The sequence below is a fragment of the Sinocyclocheilus anshuiensis genome, unplaced genomic scaffold (assembly GCF_001515605.1).
Source record: "Sinocyclocheilus anshuiensis isolate Anshui unplaced genomic scaffold, SAMN03320099.WGS_v1.1 scaffold942, whole genome shotgun sequence".
Lineage (NCBI taxonomy): Eukaryota > Metazoa > Chordata > Actinopteri > Cypriniformes > Cyprinidae > Sinocyclocheilus > Sinocyclocheilus anshuiensis.
In genome coordinates this window covers 639371-656326 of record NW_015536531.1, presented here as the reverse complement: position 1 = coordinate 656326, position 16956 = coordinate 639371, and the positions used below count along the sequence as shown (strand labels likewise).

The following is a 16956-nucleotide window of genomic DNA, read 5'->3' as shown; positions in this document are numbered from 1 at the left end:
TTTTTTGTTAGCCGCGCTTTATCCGGGAAAATTCAAACGAGTTTATATGGTAAGTGAGTCGGTTTTTAGGAAAAATAGGCCCCAATGTCACTCAATCAACTATATATATTATGTTGGAACTTTGTTTCACTCACTGATATGTAATCGATCATTTTACACGGGATAAGTCGACGGATAAGTGTGCACGGGGTTAACTTACTTTCGCTTTAACTTTTGTATTTTACAGCCAGACTAACGCTGGATTTAGAGAAGTGTTCATGGTTTAAATCGATTAAGATGTTTTTTTTTTTATTACTGATGTTGCGAGTCATATTAATACAAATCCTGTGACTGATTTTTTTATAGAAAGCGTCCAATTTTATAGACGAAAGACAGTCTTTATAGATTAATCAATCTCCCCTTTTTAGCTTCTTTTGTTAATTACATTTTCCCCTTTGCATCTTATAGGATTTCGAGGAGAACATGGACCACTGTGGGGCTGAAAACATTTAGTCTGACTCCTCTAATACAACATGTATTATCCACTGCAAGACTATTTCATAGCTCCTGAAGCCCCTAAGCCTGGTGACATGATCACACCAGTGAAAACCATATCTAAAGTAGCTCACAATTGGGCAACTGGATCAGGCAGAAAGATCTCAAACCGAAATGTGTTGATGAACTCCACTGCACAGAATGCTGAAGAAAATATCCCAAATATCCCATGTGAGCTCAGCAGCATCAATGCCACGGCGGAGGTCGCCCCTCAAGACAAAGTGGACCTGATGCTGAAGAGGTGCAGCGAGACGCCGGCAAAGATTTTTGCAAGAATGAAGGCAAAAGTTCAGATACAAAATTCTGCAGGGCATGGGGCAGCCTCTGATCATGTAAGCAACCAAGAGATGTGCGACAGTGTCCCCTCGAACCCTGTAACCCAGTACTCTCAAAAGAGTAACGCCAACCAGGAGACATATGTGTTAGCCCTCTCACCTCCACAGTCACCGAGAGGAGATGCACAAGCTGGAGAAATGGACTTACCACAGGATGGCCATTCCATCAATCTTCATAAAGTGCCTGGAAGACAACATGAAACCTTTAATACGGAGTCAGAGTCATTTATTGGTTAGTTCTCCATTTTTTTCAGATGTCATACATATTGATGAAAATGAATTCTACTAATATCCCTTTTCTTTTTCTAGAGCCCTATGTTTTACTTGAGAAAATACCTGGGGAGATGTTATCAGAGATGAAAGAAAGGCGAAAGCAAATGCCAGAGAATCTTTATAACAGAAACCTACGTATGATTTGAATGTTATTGTTTTAGTAATTGCTGTTGTTTGGCATTTTAGGGCAGTTATATTCAGTGCGACCTGATTAATTTATAAAAATCTGTATGTATTTGTTTACTCAAGAGCCTCATGTGCTGTTGAACAAGATGGTTCCTGATGAGATGTTAGCCCAGCTTCAGCGGAAACCCATCACCTATGTCACTGGTTCAAAGGACATCAGAAATAAAGGTATGATTTTTAATTTCACTCTGTATTATTCATAAAATTGCAGTGGTTTAGAATAATGTATTATGTCTGGATATGAATCTTGTTTTAATGACCATATACTGATGCTCTGTTTATGATGACAAGTTTTTGCAAAACCAGACAGAAATGCATAACTCTTAAGTTAGTTCTCATTTGTCTATTGTGTTTTATATATATGAACGTGTGCACTGGAAGCTTCTTCTGTCACCACGACAAATTCTGTGTGTGTGAAAACATACTTGGCAATAAGTATTATTCGGATTTTTACCTAAAATTGGGTTACAGACTTACTGTAATCTAAATAATTATGCAAAAGTAGCTATCATGCAAAGAACAATATGGCATTGATCATAACACATTAGCTCTGTGTAATTTAATTGCAGGTGGTGTTGTATTTGGTGAGAGGAGCATTGCAGTAGAAAAGGACAATGAGGAAGAGCTCCAAATAGACACGTCCAGTAGTCCTGAGTCTGATCCGTTTGGTCAGTCGGAGTGCACAGAAGTGGTCCCTGGACTCCCTCAGCCTCCTCATAATCTACTGGATGATCCTCTACTGCAGCTCTCTCCTCAGGTGTTGATCCCACGAAAGACAGCATCTGTGTTTCAGACAAAACAACAAGCTAAACAAGCAGATGTAACTCTATATGAAGAAACCAATGTAAGTTAAAACATTTAGCATTTGTTTCTTAATGGTTTTTAAAATCGTTGCCAAAACAAAATGCAAAAATGTGATTTGGTGGTTTTATATTTTGTAATTGGGATCTGTATTTCAGCATTTGTAGTTAGTACATTGTTTTTGTCTTTTAGGTGAGGAGGATTCATTTAAGAGACTGGGTTTTGAAACTGCTCAACAAAGACCTTGTGGTTGACGGTATTCGCATGTAAGATATTTGCTTCCTGCTTTCTTCCGATTAGTTTAGTTTGTTTGATTTTTTATTTATTTATTTATTTTTTTATGGTTATGGTTTATGGTTTTTTTGAATACCATAAAGAATTGTCATAGTGTCTGCACTATAATATAATGTACAATGTATTATGTTACAGCGTTATGCTTTTTCATTAATCCTCCATGAAGCATTTATGTGGCTCTAAAATGCTTTTGTTTGATACATCCAGAGATACTATGATACCTTGGCACAGCAGTTTTATCATTGAAAGAATCTCAAGCAATGTTCTCAAGACTTCATCTGGCAGAACCTATGTCCTCATTGGGAAAATGGCCAAACATCCCAATTCATGTAAGAAAATGCTTTTTAAATCAGGTTGCATTACTTTGATTGTGTTTATTTCATTTGACAATTTTGTTTCGACCCTTACAGCGTTTCCATCATGGTTTTTGAAGAAGTTTCTTTTTGGGTTTCCAAAAATGTGGAAGGAGTACCTGGATCAGTTTTTGAGTGGTCATATGAGGTAAGTTTCCTCAACTCTGTTTATGCTATTTATCAAATTATAAAAAGAAACTCTTTAATTAAACTAATTTGCCTATTCTTGTTTTAGACCGCAGAAAAGTCAGAAGGACAACAGCAGTGTGAAACCTCCCAAAGCTAAAAACCAACAGGCCTCTAAAAACTCAACATCCAGACATCCTAAAATTCAGGGCAATATAGCATGTGAGTATATCATTTCAACAGTAAAGGTGACATTTATATCAGTTAGACAGTTCACAAATTTGTCTGAATGATTTATTACTGAATCAGTCATAATTAACTGATTAATTTATTGTCTAGCTGTGTTTATATTTTATTGGTGTCGTTATCGAGAATTTTTGGAATCCCAGTTCAAATATTTGGTTTAAACTATGCTCATCCCCATTCCCCATAGGTTTGAAACGGTGACGCTAATATATTGAATTTTTTTGTGGTATAGCTCTCATTCCCATCACTCCCACTGACAAAATTCAGCAGGGCAATGCAAAAGTTTCCCGCAGTGGCCGACTCATCAAACCACCATTGGAATACTGGAAAGGAGGGAGGATTGTTATGGATTCTGACATGAATGTCACTATCCATGGGGACTACTCTACCTCATTGCTGTCCACGGTACTCTTCTCATTTCATTCAGCACTGCAAACATTGTCTTTGATCTCTAGTGGCATTTACAGGGTCTTTTTATATTGTTATGGTGCAGGTGGGCCATTTCTTAAATTTGATGTTATTTTTCTTTCCAGCCAAAGAAACCAGTAACTATGGCAACGTCACAAATCACAGAGGAACAATTATCCAGGCTCAAAACTCTGGGAAGAGGTGTGCATTGATAACGTATGTTTGTTTTTAAAGTGCATTTGTTTTTTCATTCAAATTTTCACATTTATTTGTTTTACAAAAGGGAGGCGTAAAACATCTAGCAGTGAAGATGAGCTGTCAGTGCCAATAAGGAGGACCAAACAGCGTTCCAAACCCCAAAGAAAAGTCCAATCTCAGAGCACAACACTGAATAAACCTTCAAGAGCTCAGAAAGGACCCCTGGTTATGGCCCGCAGCTCAAGCTCGGGTCATGCAGTGAAACAAAAAGCTAGTCGACCTCAAAGAGCCTCTCTGAGAAAACAGCAGTCAGGAAGAGAGGAAAATGCTATGGGCTCAGAGTCAGAAATGATGGAGAACACACAGGTTGATTCAGTGAATGGTCATTTCTCAGCCAGGGAGGGAGCAGTGTCGTACGAAGAACAGGAATCAGGCTTTGAGAATGATCCGAAGACAAAGAGCAACAGCAATTCCCAAAAGCAAATTCAGGGTGAACCACAATCCATGCCACACGACAACAGTTCCTTACGCCGAAGTGCTCGCATAAATTCCAGAGCCCAATACACTACTGACTCTAACAGCTCATTTGCATCTCCAGACCCTCCAAAAAGGCGAAGAGGAAAAGGGTCCACAGACCGTAAACAGCTAACAAAACTTCATAAAGCTGAGACCTCTGTGGTGCAAGATTCTACCAGTCATAAGGAACAAAATGAACAGGACTCAGTGAGAGGTTCACTTAGACCAAAAAAGGTCTCGCAGAGAAATTCAGATGATGTTTTGGTAGGAGATTCTGTTGATTTTCCCACCGATGATGATAATGACGAAGAGAGAAGGCGACATGACAAGAAGACCACATTATTGTTGAAGAGATCAAGACAAAGGAAAGCAAAATCTGAACTTAAAACCAATGGACACCTTGCGTCCTCAGAGGACATGCATTCTGAGCACTCAGAGGATGAGGAAAGCGTTCAACATGCTGTTTCAAATAACAGAAGATCACAGAAATCTGAAACAGGAAAAGCAAACACTAGAAGCAAAAAGCCACATACAGAAAACAGCAATAAGCATGAAGATGAGCTATTAGATGGAAAATGGACGGAAGAAGAGCTACAAAAACTACACGAGTAAGCTTTAATCATCTTCTGTAGTTGCCTGTATTCGCTGCAAACGGAGATGATGAAGATTTCAGCCTGCTTCAGAACCCTCAGACACCGAGTTCTAGCATTTCTACTGCTGCTAAAACCCCTCAGTGTCTGCACATCAGCCCAGGAATGCTGGGATCCATCAACAAGTACGCTTTCATCTCGACTGCCAAAGCTATATTTAGTGGGCGGATGCTGAGTGCACTCATCAGGCTTAATGCCTCATTTTAGAAATTTTAAAAAAATGCATGTCTAATTTGGGTCTTTGTATAATAAACCATTAATTAATTATATATATTTTTTGTTTATTTTAAGGAATAACATGGACAAGTACATTTTCCATCTTCAGAAGAACCAGAAGGGACAGAAACGAGGCAAAAAGGCAGCACCAATAGTAACAGTCTCAAAATCCTACTTATCTTTAATGTTGTTCCCTTCAGTGATCCAACTGTTTTATGTATTTATAGGAACATGCTCTGTTTTTCCCCTGTTAATATGATGATACAATATTCTTCTTGTGTAGGACAAGCTTACACCAACTCCAGTAGTCAAGAAGACTCTAAAGAGATGTGTTGGTATGCACGTTCAATTTTTGGTTAATCAAACATGCTACAATGTATTGAGTTGAAAAATGTGTTGTTTATTAATGCCAGCACCACCCCCCTCCCCCCATTCATCCCCCTGTGTTTTCAACAGCTGAAGATGATGACTTTGTGGTGTGGAATATGCTGTCAGATAAAGATATCCCATCCAGAGCTGATGACAGTGATGAGGAGGATGATTATTTTATGGAATACTGCTGAGTTTCACTATCATAGTTTAGCATGTGTAAAATGTATCTTAAGTCAGTTGGTTTCAGTGCTGTTAATCACATTGTTTTACAGTATTTTAGCTTCTGCTTTTCCAGTTGTTTTTAAGTACGTTTTGGTATGTCAGACACCAGTGCTCATGAAATGTTTGCTAGCTTTAGCTTACAAAACGTCTCAAATGAAGATTTTCAATTTGCCTTGTTGAGCCAGTTCTTCTACAATGCAGTGCTTATCAGTGGGTTGTATATATATATTTTTTTTTTATTTGGAGGTCATAATCTGCGGATGTTATACCATAAAATTCTAATGAAAGCATAAACAACTCAATATAAAGAAAGGCAAAAGAAAAATTCTAATTAATCAGATGTGAAAGAAGTTTGAAAAGGCAACATTTTAGATTCTTTTATTTGATTATATTGTAAATAAATATATAAGCAAAAACAATGTTTGAGCAAATAAAACGGTTTAAACTTCGTTTTAGTCAAGACTGCTGTGCCTTTCTTTGTCATGTTCCTTCACGTTCTTTAGAAATATATTTTTTGATAAATGTCTCTTGGTCTTTTTGTTTTCTGCTGCTTTTGAAATGCTGTGTAAAAGCATATTAACAATGAATGCCTTTATATTTTCATCTTTTTATCCCTAACTACACTTAAACTATCAATATAGGTTTTCATGCACCAAACCCTTTTACATAATCTTGTTCCACCCTCTCTCTTAACTATATAGAATGTATTTATAAAGCTGTTTTTGATCCTGTAAATGTAACTTGAAGGGAATAACGGTGCTTGTGGTTGGAATGTTTTGGAGTCCTACATTGCAAAATCTTGCCTAAATAGGTAGATATGCTATAATGCCCATAAATGCGGCCTAGGTAGGTGGCTATATACTAGCCAAAAATGCTGTACAGGTAGGCAGCTATTCTATAATGCAGATAAGTAGTCTCAGTTGGTTGATATAGTAGCCAAAAAAAAAGTTGCCTAGGTAGACAGCCGTGTAGTTTTTAGACCGTTTTACAGTCTGGTTTGAACTAGTAATGTGTTTGTCCCTCTAGCGGTCACTCCCGTTCATGTTCTCTTTAACGTGGCTGCGTTTCACAGTTTGACTCGCACTTTCATGCAAGCAGATGTCTTTGAGGAATTACACACAAACAGTCGACTTGAATAGGGATATACCGCTCTCCCCCGACATTACAGTTGATGGATTTAGCAGGTAATGCACATTTTCCTCACGGTATTTTTATTTTAAAGATGATAAGTAAATAGCTGCTTTTGAAGATTTATCTCGCTAGCATGTCAGAGAATTGGTTAGCATTGGATAAACGCTAGCGTTAGGCTAAAACACCTAACACTTACTAAATCACTGACAATGACATGCATGTTTTACTTTGTGGCGAATGTTTAGTTAAAAATATATGTTAGAGGATAACTATCTTTGTGTGAAGTTGGCAGCAAATCGGTTTAGCCGGGAGTCCGGTTCATTTAGCCTGGAGTCATCATCTCCATCAAGAAAACAAACCCACTGTGAAGACTTGTTTATGAAAACATCTCTGTTAATTTATTTATCCAGTGCTCAAACAGATTTGTTGGATTTTTTTTTATTCGATTAGAAAGCTACAGGTTAATAGAGTAGCATAAAACAAAACACTTTCACAATCAGCTTTATAATAATATGCAGGTTAAATTCACATTGAAACCGAATATAACGAACCAAATTCACATCAGCAATTCCCTTGCAACTTAATAAACCTGTAAGTAAAGTAAGGGTTCTTATTCCAGACAGCCTGTCTTACTCCTCATGGACAATCCAACAAACCTAAAATAATTTCACTATCCCATCCTTTTATGTTCCCCTGACAGGCACTTTGATGTCCGTATCTCACCCTCCTTAATCTGGTTTAAAAGTTGAGATCCATTTAAGGTCTTATTTTAGTCATTTTAGTTGCATGATCTGCTGGTTTCTCTCCAGACTGCGCAGACTCAGTGGACACAATGTATAATTCACATATAACTTTACAACAGGGGTGCCCGACCCTGTTCCTGGAGATCTACCTTCCTGCAGAGTTCAGCTCCAACCCTGATCAAACACAACTGAACCAACTAATTAGGATCTGAAGGAGCACTTGATAATTACAGACAAGTGTGTTTGATAAGGGTTGGAACTGAACTCTGCAGGATGGTAGATCTCCAGGAACAGGGTTGGGCACCCCTGCTTTACAAGGTACTTTTGGAAGAAGGGATGTGCTATTTGTAATAAACCATTTAACTGGCATGTTTACACACTTTTGCACATTCAGATTAAATGTAGAAGTTATGAAACCGGACATGTAGTAAAGTCCTTATCAGTAAATGCAGATATGTAGAGTCAAATGAATTGCATCAGTTCCTTTTTACAACATCTTTGGTGTATCCTTTGTGGCTATCTTATGAAACTAGGGGTTTTCTCTTCAATCCTTTAGATGGCACAAACTCCTGAATGTGATCGCTCTCTGTTTGAGAAGAAACACTTCTGTATGCCTCTCTCTCGCTCTCTCTCTCTCTCTCTCTCTCTCGCTCGAACACAAACACAAGCAAGCCTCTTTGAACAGACTCCCTGATTATTTGTCTGCCTTTCCACCGGCTGTCTCTCGGCCTGGAATGAACTAGTGATGTGTCTGTCTGTTTCTTATTGGTGAAGTGCCAAGAAACCGCAATTAAACAGAAAGGCGACATGTATTTGTGTGGCAGGCCGATGTGAAACAGAACCAGAAGCGCCTGGTGGAGCAACTGACGGCGGTACTGACGAGTTCTCCGGGCCCCCCGACGCGATTGCTGCTGGCACAATGTCTGGCGCTGGTGTACCGAGTGGGCGACTCCCTCACATCCAGCCTCACTGTGGACCGCTGCAATGACATCATCCGCAGCAAGGATGACTCGCCCAGCTTCCTGCCTACACGACTGTGAGTGTCATAAATCTGCACCCTACACGCATGCATCACGCGCTGCAGATGGGCTTCAGCTTGATCCTCTGCCAGTGAGTTTACTTATTGCTCCTGTTGGAAACTTTTTCCTCGTCGAAGCAGAGACCAGGAGACGTTGGGATATGTTTCATACAGAAGTCACTCTTTATTGAGGACTCGAGCGTCGCTGCAGTCATCCAAGTCTGACTATAGCTCAGCACAGTAGAGTTTATACCTTTCAAGGGGGAGGGATACATAGAGGTGGAGACAATCTAAACAAAGCATGCAAATGCAATACAGGAATCAGCCCGTTACCGGAATTTCTCCATCCCTGATCTCATCAGCATAACAGTGTCATTCAAATGCATAGGTGCTAATCCAATCAGTCTGACAGTACTATTCCAATCAGCATAACTACTCAAAGACTGGGACAGAGGCACCAAGAGCCATTACAAACAAAAGGTGATCGTCTCAGTAATCTGGTTCATTTTACTAACAATAGGAGAACAGGAACAGACAGGAACCTTTTGCTACACTTTGCTTAAGATAATCATTTGTCTGATGTAATTTACCTTAAATGCTAAATACAATGTACTTCACCTTAGTTTTTCATGTGATGCTATGTCAGAACATAGGATCAGCATATTTAAAACAGATTCTTAAATTTGTAATCCCACACTTCCTACAGGGCAGCTGTGGCCTGTTTGGGTGTGCTGTATGAGCAACTGGGTCGACTACTCATCAGCTCGTTTAAAGAGACTATGGCAAACCTTCTGAAAGCAATGAAGAGCGCAGAGGTACGTGTGGCAGCACACCAGCATGTGATTTACAGTTCAGCCAAACACAGAGATGTGACTGTACTTTACTGTGAAAAATCATGCCTTTTTTGACCAATAGTTTTGAGATCAAGCAGGTGATTCAGGTGTTTTGAATCATCACATGCAGTATTTTTTATTTTGACCATCACAAAATGCTTAGGACTTGTCAATTAGCAAATGAAATACACTACCGTTGAAAGTTTTGGGGTCAGGACATTTTTTTTAAAGTCCTTGAAAATTCTTATGATTGTAGTGTTTATTTTAAATGATTTATCTGTGCACATCATCATTTGTTTTTATTCATATGCCCTCATAATCTTTAGTCAACTTCCACTTCCCCTTGCAACGACATCTCATCTCTTCTCTGATGACATGGACGATAATCTCACTCCTCCAGCAACCCGTCATTCATATGAGATCACAGCAATAGCAAATGACAGTGATCCAGTGATCCAATCAATGTCCGATGGTCAAATCAAGTCCCGCCTTACTTTTTTGTTGTTGTTGTTCAAGAAGCTGTTTCACTTGGATATACGTCACAATAGGGAAGAAAGGACAATCACAACTTCTGTTTCATGTGGACTTTAATGTTTTTGAAAGAAGCCTGTTATGCTCACCAAGGCTGCATTTTTTAAAAATTGAAAAAAACAGTAAAACCAATAATATTATGAAATATTATTACAATTTAAAATGACTCTTTTTCTATTTGAATATATTTGAAAATGTAATTTATTCAGTTATGGCAACTTTGACTCCAGTCTTAAGCGTCACATGATCCTTTAGAAGTCATTCTAAAATGCTGATTTGAAGAAACATTAATTATTATCTTACCATCATTGTTGAAAACAGTTGTATTGCTTAATATTTTAGTGGAAATCATGATTTTTTTCCTCAAGATTCTTTGTTGAATGAAAAGTTAAAAAGAATAGCATTTATTTCAAATAGATTATTTTGTAACAGTGTGAAAATCTTAACTGTCACTTTAAATTTCTTTAAAGAAAAAAGCACTGAGCCCAGTTGTTTAAATGGTGTTTCTAAAGCAATAATTTCTATTTCTTATACTAAAGGTTAAAGCTTTAGACAAAACTCTGAGCTTAAGTATTAAACATCAATGTGCACTTTTTTTTTTAGACATGCTATTACTTTTCTAAGAAATTCCATTAACTGTCAGACTATAAAACAGGCTAAATAGACTTACATTGAAGGAGGGGCCCGAGTCGTTTATGGAAACCAAAATATCACACAGAACTAGGGATGAGCACTTTTGAAAAATGGGATAGAGATATTTTTATATTCCAGAAGACGGCTTTTATAAATGTGTGCTTATGTGTTATTTTGTCCAGTCTCAGGGCCGCTGTGAGATCATGTTGTGTATTGAGAGGATTCTGAAGGGTTTAGGTGTGAGTGCCGTATCCTGTCACAGAGACATCTATAAAGCTGCTCGCACATGTCTCACCGATCGCTCCATGGCTGTGCGCTGTGCTGCCACAAAGGTATTGGACACTCAACCACATGCCTCAGTTACAAATCATATGTCAAAGTTAATACTCATATGTATATTTGTCAAACATGTATTACTTATTGACAGAAATAGGGTCATGTTCACAGTTGACTGAAGGAAAATACACATTTTGTTCTTTATTTATTTTTAAACAGATGTTTATATCAACCACAATTCTTATTACATTATAATATTCTCACAATATCACAATATAATTCAAATATCCTAAATGTTATTGTAGTATTTCTAGCTATGGAGGAAGTAGTGTAAACAATAATTTTTCTTCCATTTAATAGCAAATATTATAATATTAATAGAATTTCTTCAGTTATCCCCCAAAAAAAGCTAATTCAAAATAAAGGTTTTAGTTGTTTTCCCAGTATCACTATCAATTTGTGAAGTGAATTATTATTTTTATTTGTATTATCATCTGTTATTTTTTGGTAGTGCGTTCTGGAGTATGGTGTTTCTTGGTAGTGATGAGAAGTGACAAAAATTCCCCTGAATAATTAAAATATTACTGTAATCCCCAGTGGATTTTTTTTGCAGTGGATATATTTTATTATATTGATATTCTATATTCTGTTTCAATCTATGGGTTGTAAAAATTATTTCATATAAATGGACAGGGTGTTGTGTGATTTATATGGTTAGAAAAAATAGCATCATAAAGGTTAAAAACAAATCCTCAAATCAACTCCAGAGGACAAATACTACCCAATAATGATGTTATAATAACTATAATATTTTTGTCAAGTTAAAATAAAGATTTTAATTTTTTTGTATTCCAGTTTGCCATGAATTACTATGAAGTTGTGAAGTTAATTATTTTATTATTTTGATAGTGTCTTCTGGAGCTCCAGAGAGAAGCTGTCTTCCTGTGGTCCACAGAGCTGGAGAATGTGGCCACTCTTTGTTTCCGGGCCTTCGAGGGCTCAAACTATGATGTCCGAGTCGCCATCTCAAAACTACTTGGCACTTTATTAGCATCGGCACTGGAGCCCAGACAGGCCATAGGTGGGTGGATTTTATTCAGTAATCTCAGTAACATCCTCAGAGGACACTGAGCTGATCATTTACCCATGGAGATTGTGAAAATCATGCCCTCCTCTCCTCTGTCACCCACTGCTTTTCTTTTCATCAAATGCAATGCTCATCTTTCCTCTCCCACTCGATTAATCTGTTCTATCATTTATCCCCTCACACTCTCTCTCACGCTTCTCTTCTTTTCATTCTTCCTCCCCTGTTCCTGTGGCTTTGCTCTCAGCTCCGAGGCCAGGCTCCAAGCGCAACTCCCTAGAGGAGGTGATGGAGCTGCTGAGTTCTGGCTTCCTGCGGGGTGGAGCCGGCTTCCTGCGGGCCAGTGGAGACATGTTGAAAGGGACCAGCTCAGTCAGCAGAGACGTGCGCGTGGGCATCACACAGGTCGCTCACCCTCCTACAGTCCTTCCCTTGTGATCCGAATGTTTGTGTTTTGAGTCACAGCATGACTGGCTTTATGTCTAGGATAAAAAAAAAAAGAACAAATGAGGGTTATATAATTTGTATTTAACCTTTATTTATGTATCAGTTATCTGTTATGCAGAAAAAAGTTATTCTATATAGAAGTTATTTTTAAAATGCATTTATTTTATTTTGTTATTTTATTTTATCCATTTCAATTTATTAATTTATCATGAATACCACTTGTTCTCTCTCTTAAACAGACATGTGTGGTGTTTGTGTCCATTCTGGGTGGCGCGTGGCTGGAGAATCACTTCTCCTGTCTTGTTTCTCTTCTCATGGTGTGGGTGTCTCACGCACGGGCGACGCAGTACCCCGCAGATGCTGTCTCCTGCCGCTGTTGTGTCTCCTTCATACTGCGGGCCACTCTTGGCACTTTGCTGGGGGAGAAGGCCCAAATCGCAGCTGCCAAAGAGATCTGTCAATTGATCAGCAAACAGAAGAGGGTTGTGGGTAAGAAACTCGACCAAGGGTCAATATTGAGGTTTTATTGGATATTGAGTTGTACTTTTTTTAATGTATCCTGTGTTTCTGTCAGACGCAGCTCTTCATGAGGGGAACATGGAGACGCGTGTGAGCCCTGCGGATGTCGCAGCTAGTCAGCATGTGCTGGTATGTGCCCTCCTAGAGCTGGGCAGTCTGCTACAGGACTTGAGCTCCACTGCTGCCCCACTGCTGCAGGACACCAGCATAGGTTTGTCATGCATTTTTAACCAACAAACTCTGGACACCCCATTAAATATATTCAAAGGATGTTTAGATACTCTATGGAGGGTGCATACAGTTAAGCACCTCTTTTTACATGCATTAGTGGCATGTGGTGATGAAAAATGCCCCAAATATTTAAAATGTAATGACAAAAATGCCCCTTTATTTGACAAATTTGTTTTGTTTGTTTGTTTTATGTTTTGTACCATTGATTTACTGTACACTACTGTTCAAAAACTGTGGGATAGTCTTTTTTTTTTTTTTTCTGTAAGAAAATACTTTTATTCAACAAGGATGCATTAAAGTGATCAGGAGTGATTGAAAAGACGTTTATAACGTTACACAATATTTTTATTTCAAATAACTTTCTGTTCATCAGTAGGGTTGGGTACTGAAACCCGGTACCAATATGGCACCGGTACCTATGTAACCGGTATGTACTAGAACCAAATCAGAACGCAGATTTCGGTGCCATGCCTGAGCGATCGATTGAAATATTTGTCCTCTGGTTCTCCGAAACGGATGTAAGAAGCATCATCACCAGCACCGCACGTGAAAAAGTCAGAAAACTGTAATAATACAAATCCAACAAATCCGTCCAGTATGAATGAAACCGACATCATGTGTTCATACGTGCTAATGACCAATCCATCATTTTTTGGGGAATTTTTATTTATTTATTTATTTTTTAATAAGTATCGGTTCAGGCACCGGAACCATTTTAAAAGTATCGATTTGGCACCGGTATCGAAAAAACCCAAACGATACCAACCCTATTCATCAGAATATCTTTAAAAAAAAAAAACATTAGGCAGCACATCTGTTTTCAACATTGGTAATAATGAGAAATCAAAATATTAGTATGATTTCAGAAGGGTCATGTGACACTGATAACTGGAGTAATGGCTGCTGAAAATGCAGCTTTGCCATCACATGAATAAATTAAAATATATTAAAATAGAACATTTTTATTTTAAATTTAAATAAAATTTCACAATTTTACTGTTTTTACTGTATTTTTGATCAAATAAATGCAGCCTTGGTGAACATAAGAGACGTCTTTCAAAAATGTTTAAAAAAATCTTACTGACTCCAGACTTTTGAACAGGAGTGTAGTTTATTATATTGCAATTCTATATTCTGTTCATGCCAATGAATTTTAAGTATTGGATGGACAGGATGTTGTGTATTAAATGGTTAGAAAAAAAATGGCCTTATAAAGGCAAAAAAAAAACGGTCTTATACTGAAGTTTGAACCAGGATCAAAGAAAGATGTTTTTTAAGTGTCTATAGCTATATCTCTGGATTTTGTGTAAGTATGTCTACTCTTTAATGGATGTCACAATAAGGCCTGGATGAAGGAGTGAGCAGAAAAACTGCCTACAGCTGCAGATTTAACACATCCATCCAGCTTCAGAGACACCATCTTCAAAACAATTTTAGAAAGAGCTCACATTGGCATGTCTAATGCCTTGAACTTTACTAAAACTGCAAGTTCAATAGTTTCTTTGTTTTGTTTTTCTGACAGGAATGTTGGACACTGTGATCTCTGTTCTTCTTCACCCCAGCGCATCTGCTCGACTGGCCGCCGCCTGGTGCCTGCGGTGTGTTGCCGTAGGGATGCCTGCTCAGGGTGCAGTGTTGCTAGACCGATGTGCAGAGAGGCTAAATGCCCTGAAGTCATGCCCAGAGGCTGTGGCAGGGTACAGTGCTGCCATCGCAGCTCTGCTGGGAGCCGTACAGCTCTGTCCGCTAGGAGTATCACACTCTAAGGGCAAGGTATGAATGAAATTTGTGTCTGTACGTGTATTATGCCTCCTTTTAATGCTCACAGTAAGTTTGTTCATGTTTTGTTTTTTTTTCAGATGTTTTCGGTTCTATTTGTGCTGTATCATAGATGCTTAAAGTTTGTTTGTACTGGCGGCATTTCAGATCACTGTACTCAGTGAGTCTCTGCTGTCTCTGCTGTCACAATTGCAGTTTTCAATCAGACGCCATATCACTGTCTAGACTCCCTTTGTTAGTTTCCACACTGCATCACTGCTCATTTTAATGAAGTTGAGCTCATGAAGTTGGTGTCTGAACATTGAGAAATTGAAAATGAATGACTTAATTTTGAAATGGATGACTTGCTGCAAATCAGCTGTCATTGTTAATGTATTATTTGGTATTGCATCCCATAAAAATTTTAACCTTAAAGGGATAGTTCACCCAAAAATGAAAATTACCCCATGATTTACTCACCCTCAAGCCGTCCTAGGTGCATATGACTATCTTCTTTCAGGCAAATGCAATCAGAGTTATATTGAAAAATGTCCTGGCTCTTCCAAGCTTTATAATTGCAGTGAATGGTGGTCTAGATTTTGAAGCCCAAAAAAGTGCATCCGTCCATCATAAAACGTACTCCACACAGCTCTGGGGGGTTAATAAAGGCCTTCTGAAGCAAAGCGATGCAATGCGTTTTTGTAAGAAAAATATCCATATTTAAAACTTTATAAACCGTAATCTCTAGCTTCTAGCTGCAGAACATAGAAGATATTTTTTAAGTAGTGTTGTCATGTATGGCGTTATTTTAATGACAAATGTCGAGAGCGCATTATTGTAGCGCGAAAGCACATTAATATAATGCGCGAGCGCTAATCTCTCCGCTTGCGCGCGGATTTCCTTTGCTCTCGCACAAAACCGGATGCTCCGATACACGCTGCTCTCGCCCGGAGAGAGTGCGCGCACTTAAAACATGTCTCTCCTCTCACTCAAACTGTCCTGTGCACTCTCAAATCTCTCTGTGCTCATGCACAATAGATATGAATTCTTTTCGCACCTGAATTAAATAGACTAAAGTCTCAAAACCAAAGAGATATTCTTTATCAAAGTTAAGACTCTGCCACGCCCCCCTAAAACGGCTCGTTCGAACACGCCTCCACATATCTAGGTCACTATGTGGAAATACTTGCGTAATGCCGCCCAAATGTGAACGCAAAGAAAGAAGCATGTCAACATATTCTGTTACACCAAATACACAAAATAATGATCTTTAAAAAAAGCATCATATGACCCCTTTAATGAAATGTAGCCTATAGAAATGGCTAGGAATTGGGTGCTTGGATGATTTGTACATATAACCTCTGTCCAACTGGTTGGTCTCTGAGCAATTTATCTAAAAACAACATATTATAGCCTATGGCTCTAAAGACTTCATATAAAACATCAATGTTATGTCATACTATGTCAGATACCTCAACTGAATTTAAAATCATTGCAATAAATTCTCGTTGGTATGATGGCAATAATAAGTAACAACTCCTCAAATCAACATTAGATGTAATTGATGCAAGATATAATACAATAAATGCTCTAATAGCACTTCTGTTTGGACAGTGTTTGTTTTCAGTTCTGATTTTTTTTTTTCATGAAAATCCACTTAATATTAACTACACATTCAATGGCACTCTCCTCTAAAACAGTGAATATACAGTTATATAACAGGTACATGTAATTACATTGTCTGCAAATGCATTAAACCCATAAAATAGAATGTAGTAATGTTATGGCAAATATGAAAAATTCATTATAGTGTTATATTTGGTCTTCAAATCGTAAGTATCGGTTTAGGGAATAGTACATCTGACCCATATCTAAATAGTTCTGTCTTAAATAAGAAGATTTAAGATTCAGGTGCGAAACGACTTAATATCTATAGTGCATGAGCACAGAGAGATTTGAGAGTGCACAGAACACAGTTTGCGTGAGAGGAGAGACACGTTTTAAGTGCGCGCACTCTCTCCG

General features: G+C 38.2%; 2 protein-coding genes across 2 annotated transcripts in view; both read left to right on the top strand.

The window, feature by feature from the left end:
* On the top strand, window positions 1-6163 carry LOC107694970 (mis18-binding protein 1-like). The gene is made up of 16 exons (XM_016494712.1): window positions 1-49; window positions 448-1101; window positions 1179-1277; window positions 1392-1496; window positions 1898-2172; window positions 2322-2395; window positions 2631-2752; window positions 2834-2924; window positions 3012-3124; window positions 3381-3553; window positions 3682-3757; window positions 3840-4873; window positions 4906-5045; window positions 5212-5290; window positions 5420-5471; window positions 5593-6163. Exons 2-16 carry the CDS (start codon window positions 513-515, stop codon window positions 5697-5699), a joined length of 3129 nt encoding a protein of 1042 aa, XP_016350198.1. The 5' UTR covers window positions 1-49; window positions 448-512; the 3' UTR covers window positions 5700-6163.
* Window positions 6164-7647: 1484 nt separating this feature from the next.
* Window positions 7648-16956, top strand: part of LOC107694966 (HEAT repeat-containing protein 5A-like) — a 31191-nt gene continuing 21882 nt past the window's right edge. Inside the window, exons 1-9 of the mRNA XM_016494700.1 lie at window positions 7648-7695; window positions 8429-8640; window positions 9329-9437; window positions 10802-10951; window positions 11805-11976; window positions 12227-12384; window positions 12666-12915; window positions 13001-13156; window positions 14699-14949. Coding sequence (XP_016350186.1) covers window positions 7648-7695; window positions 8429-8640; window positions 9329-9437; window positions 10802-10951; window positions 11805-11976; window positions 12227-12384; window positions 12666-12915; window positions 13001-13156; window positions 14699-14949 — 1506 coding nt within the window. The remainder of the gene's footprint in view (window positions 7696-8428; window positions 8641-9328; window positions 9438-10801; window positions 10952-11804; window positions 11977-12226; window positions 12385-12665; window positions 12916-13000; window positions 13157-14698; window positions 14950-16956) is intronic.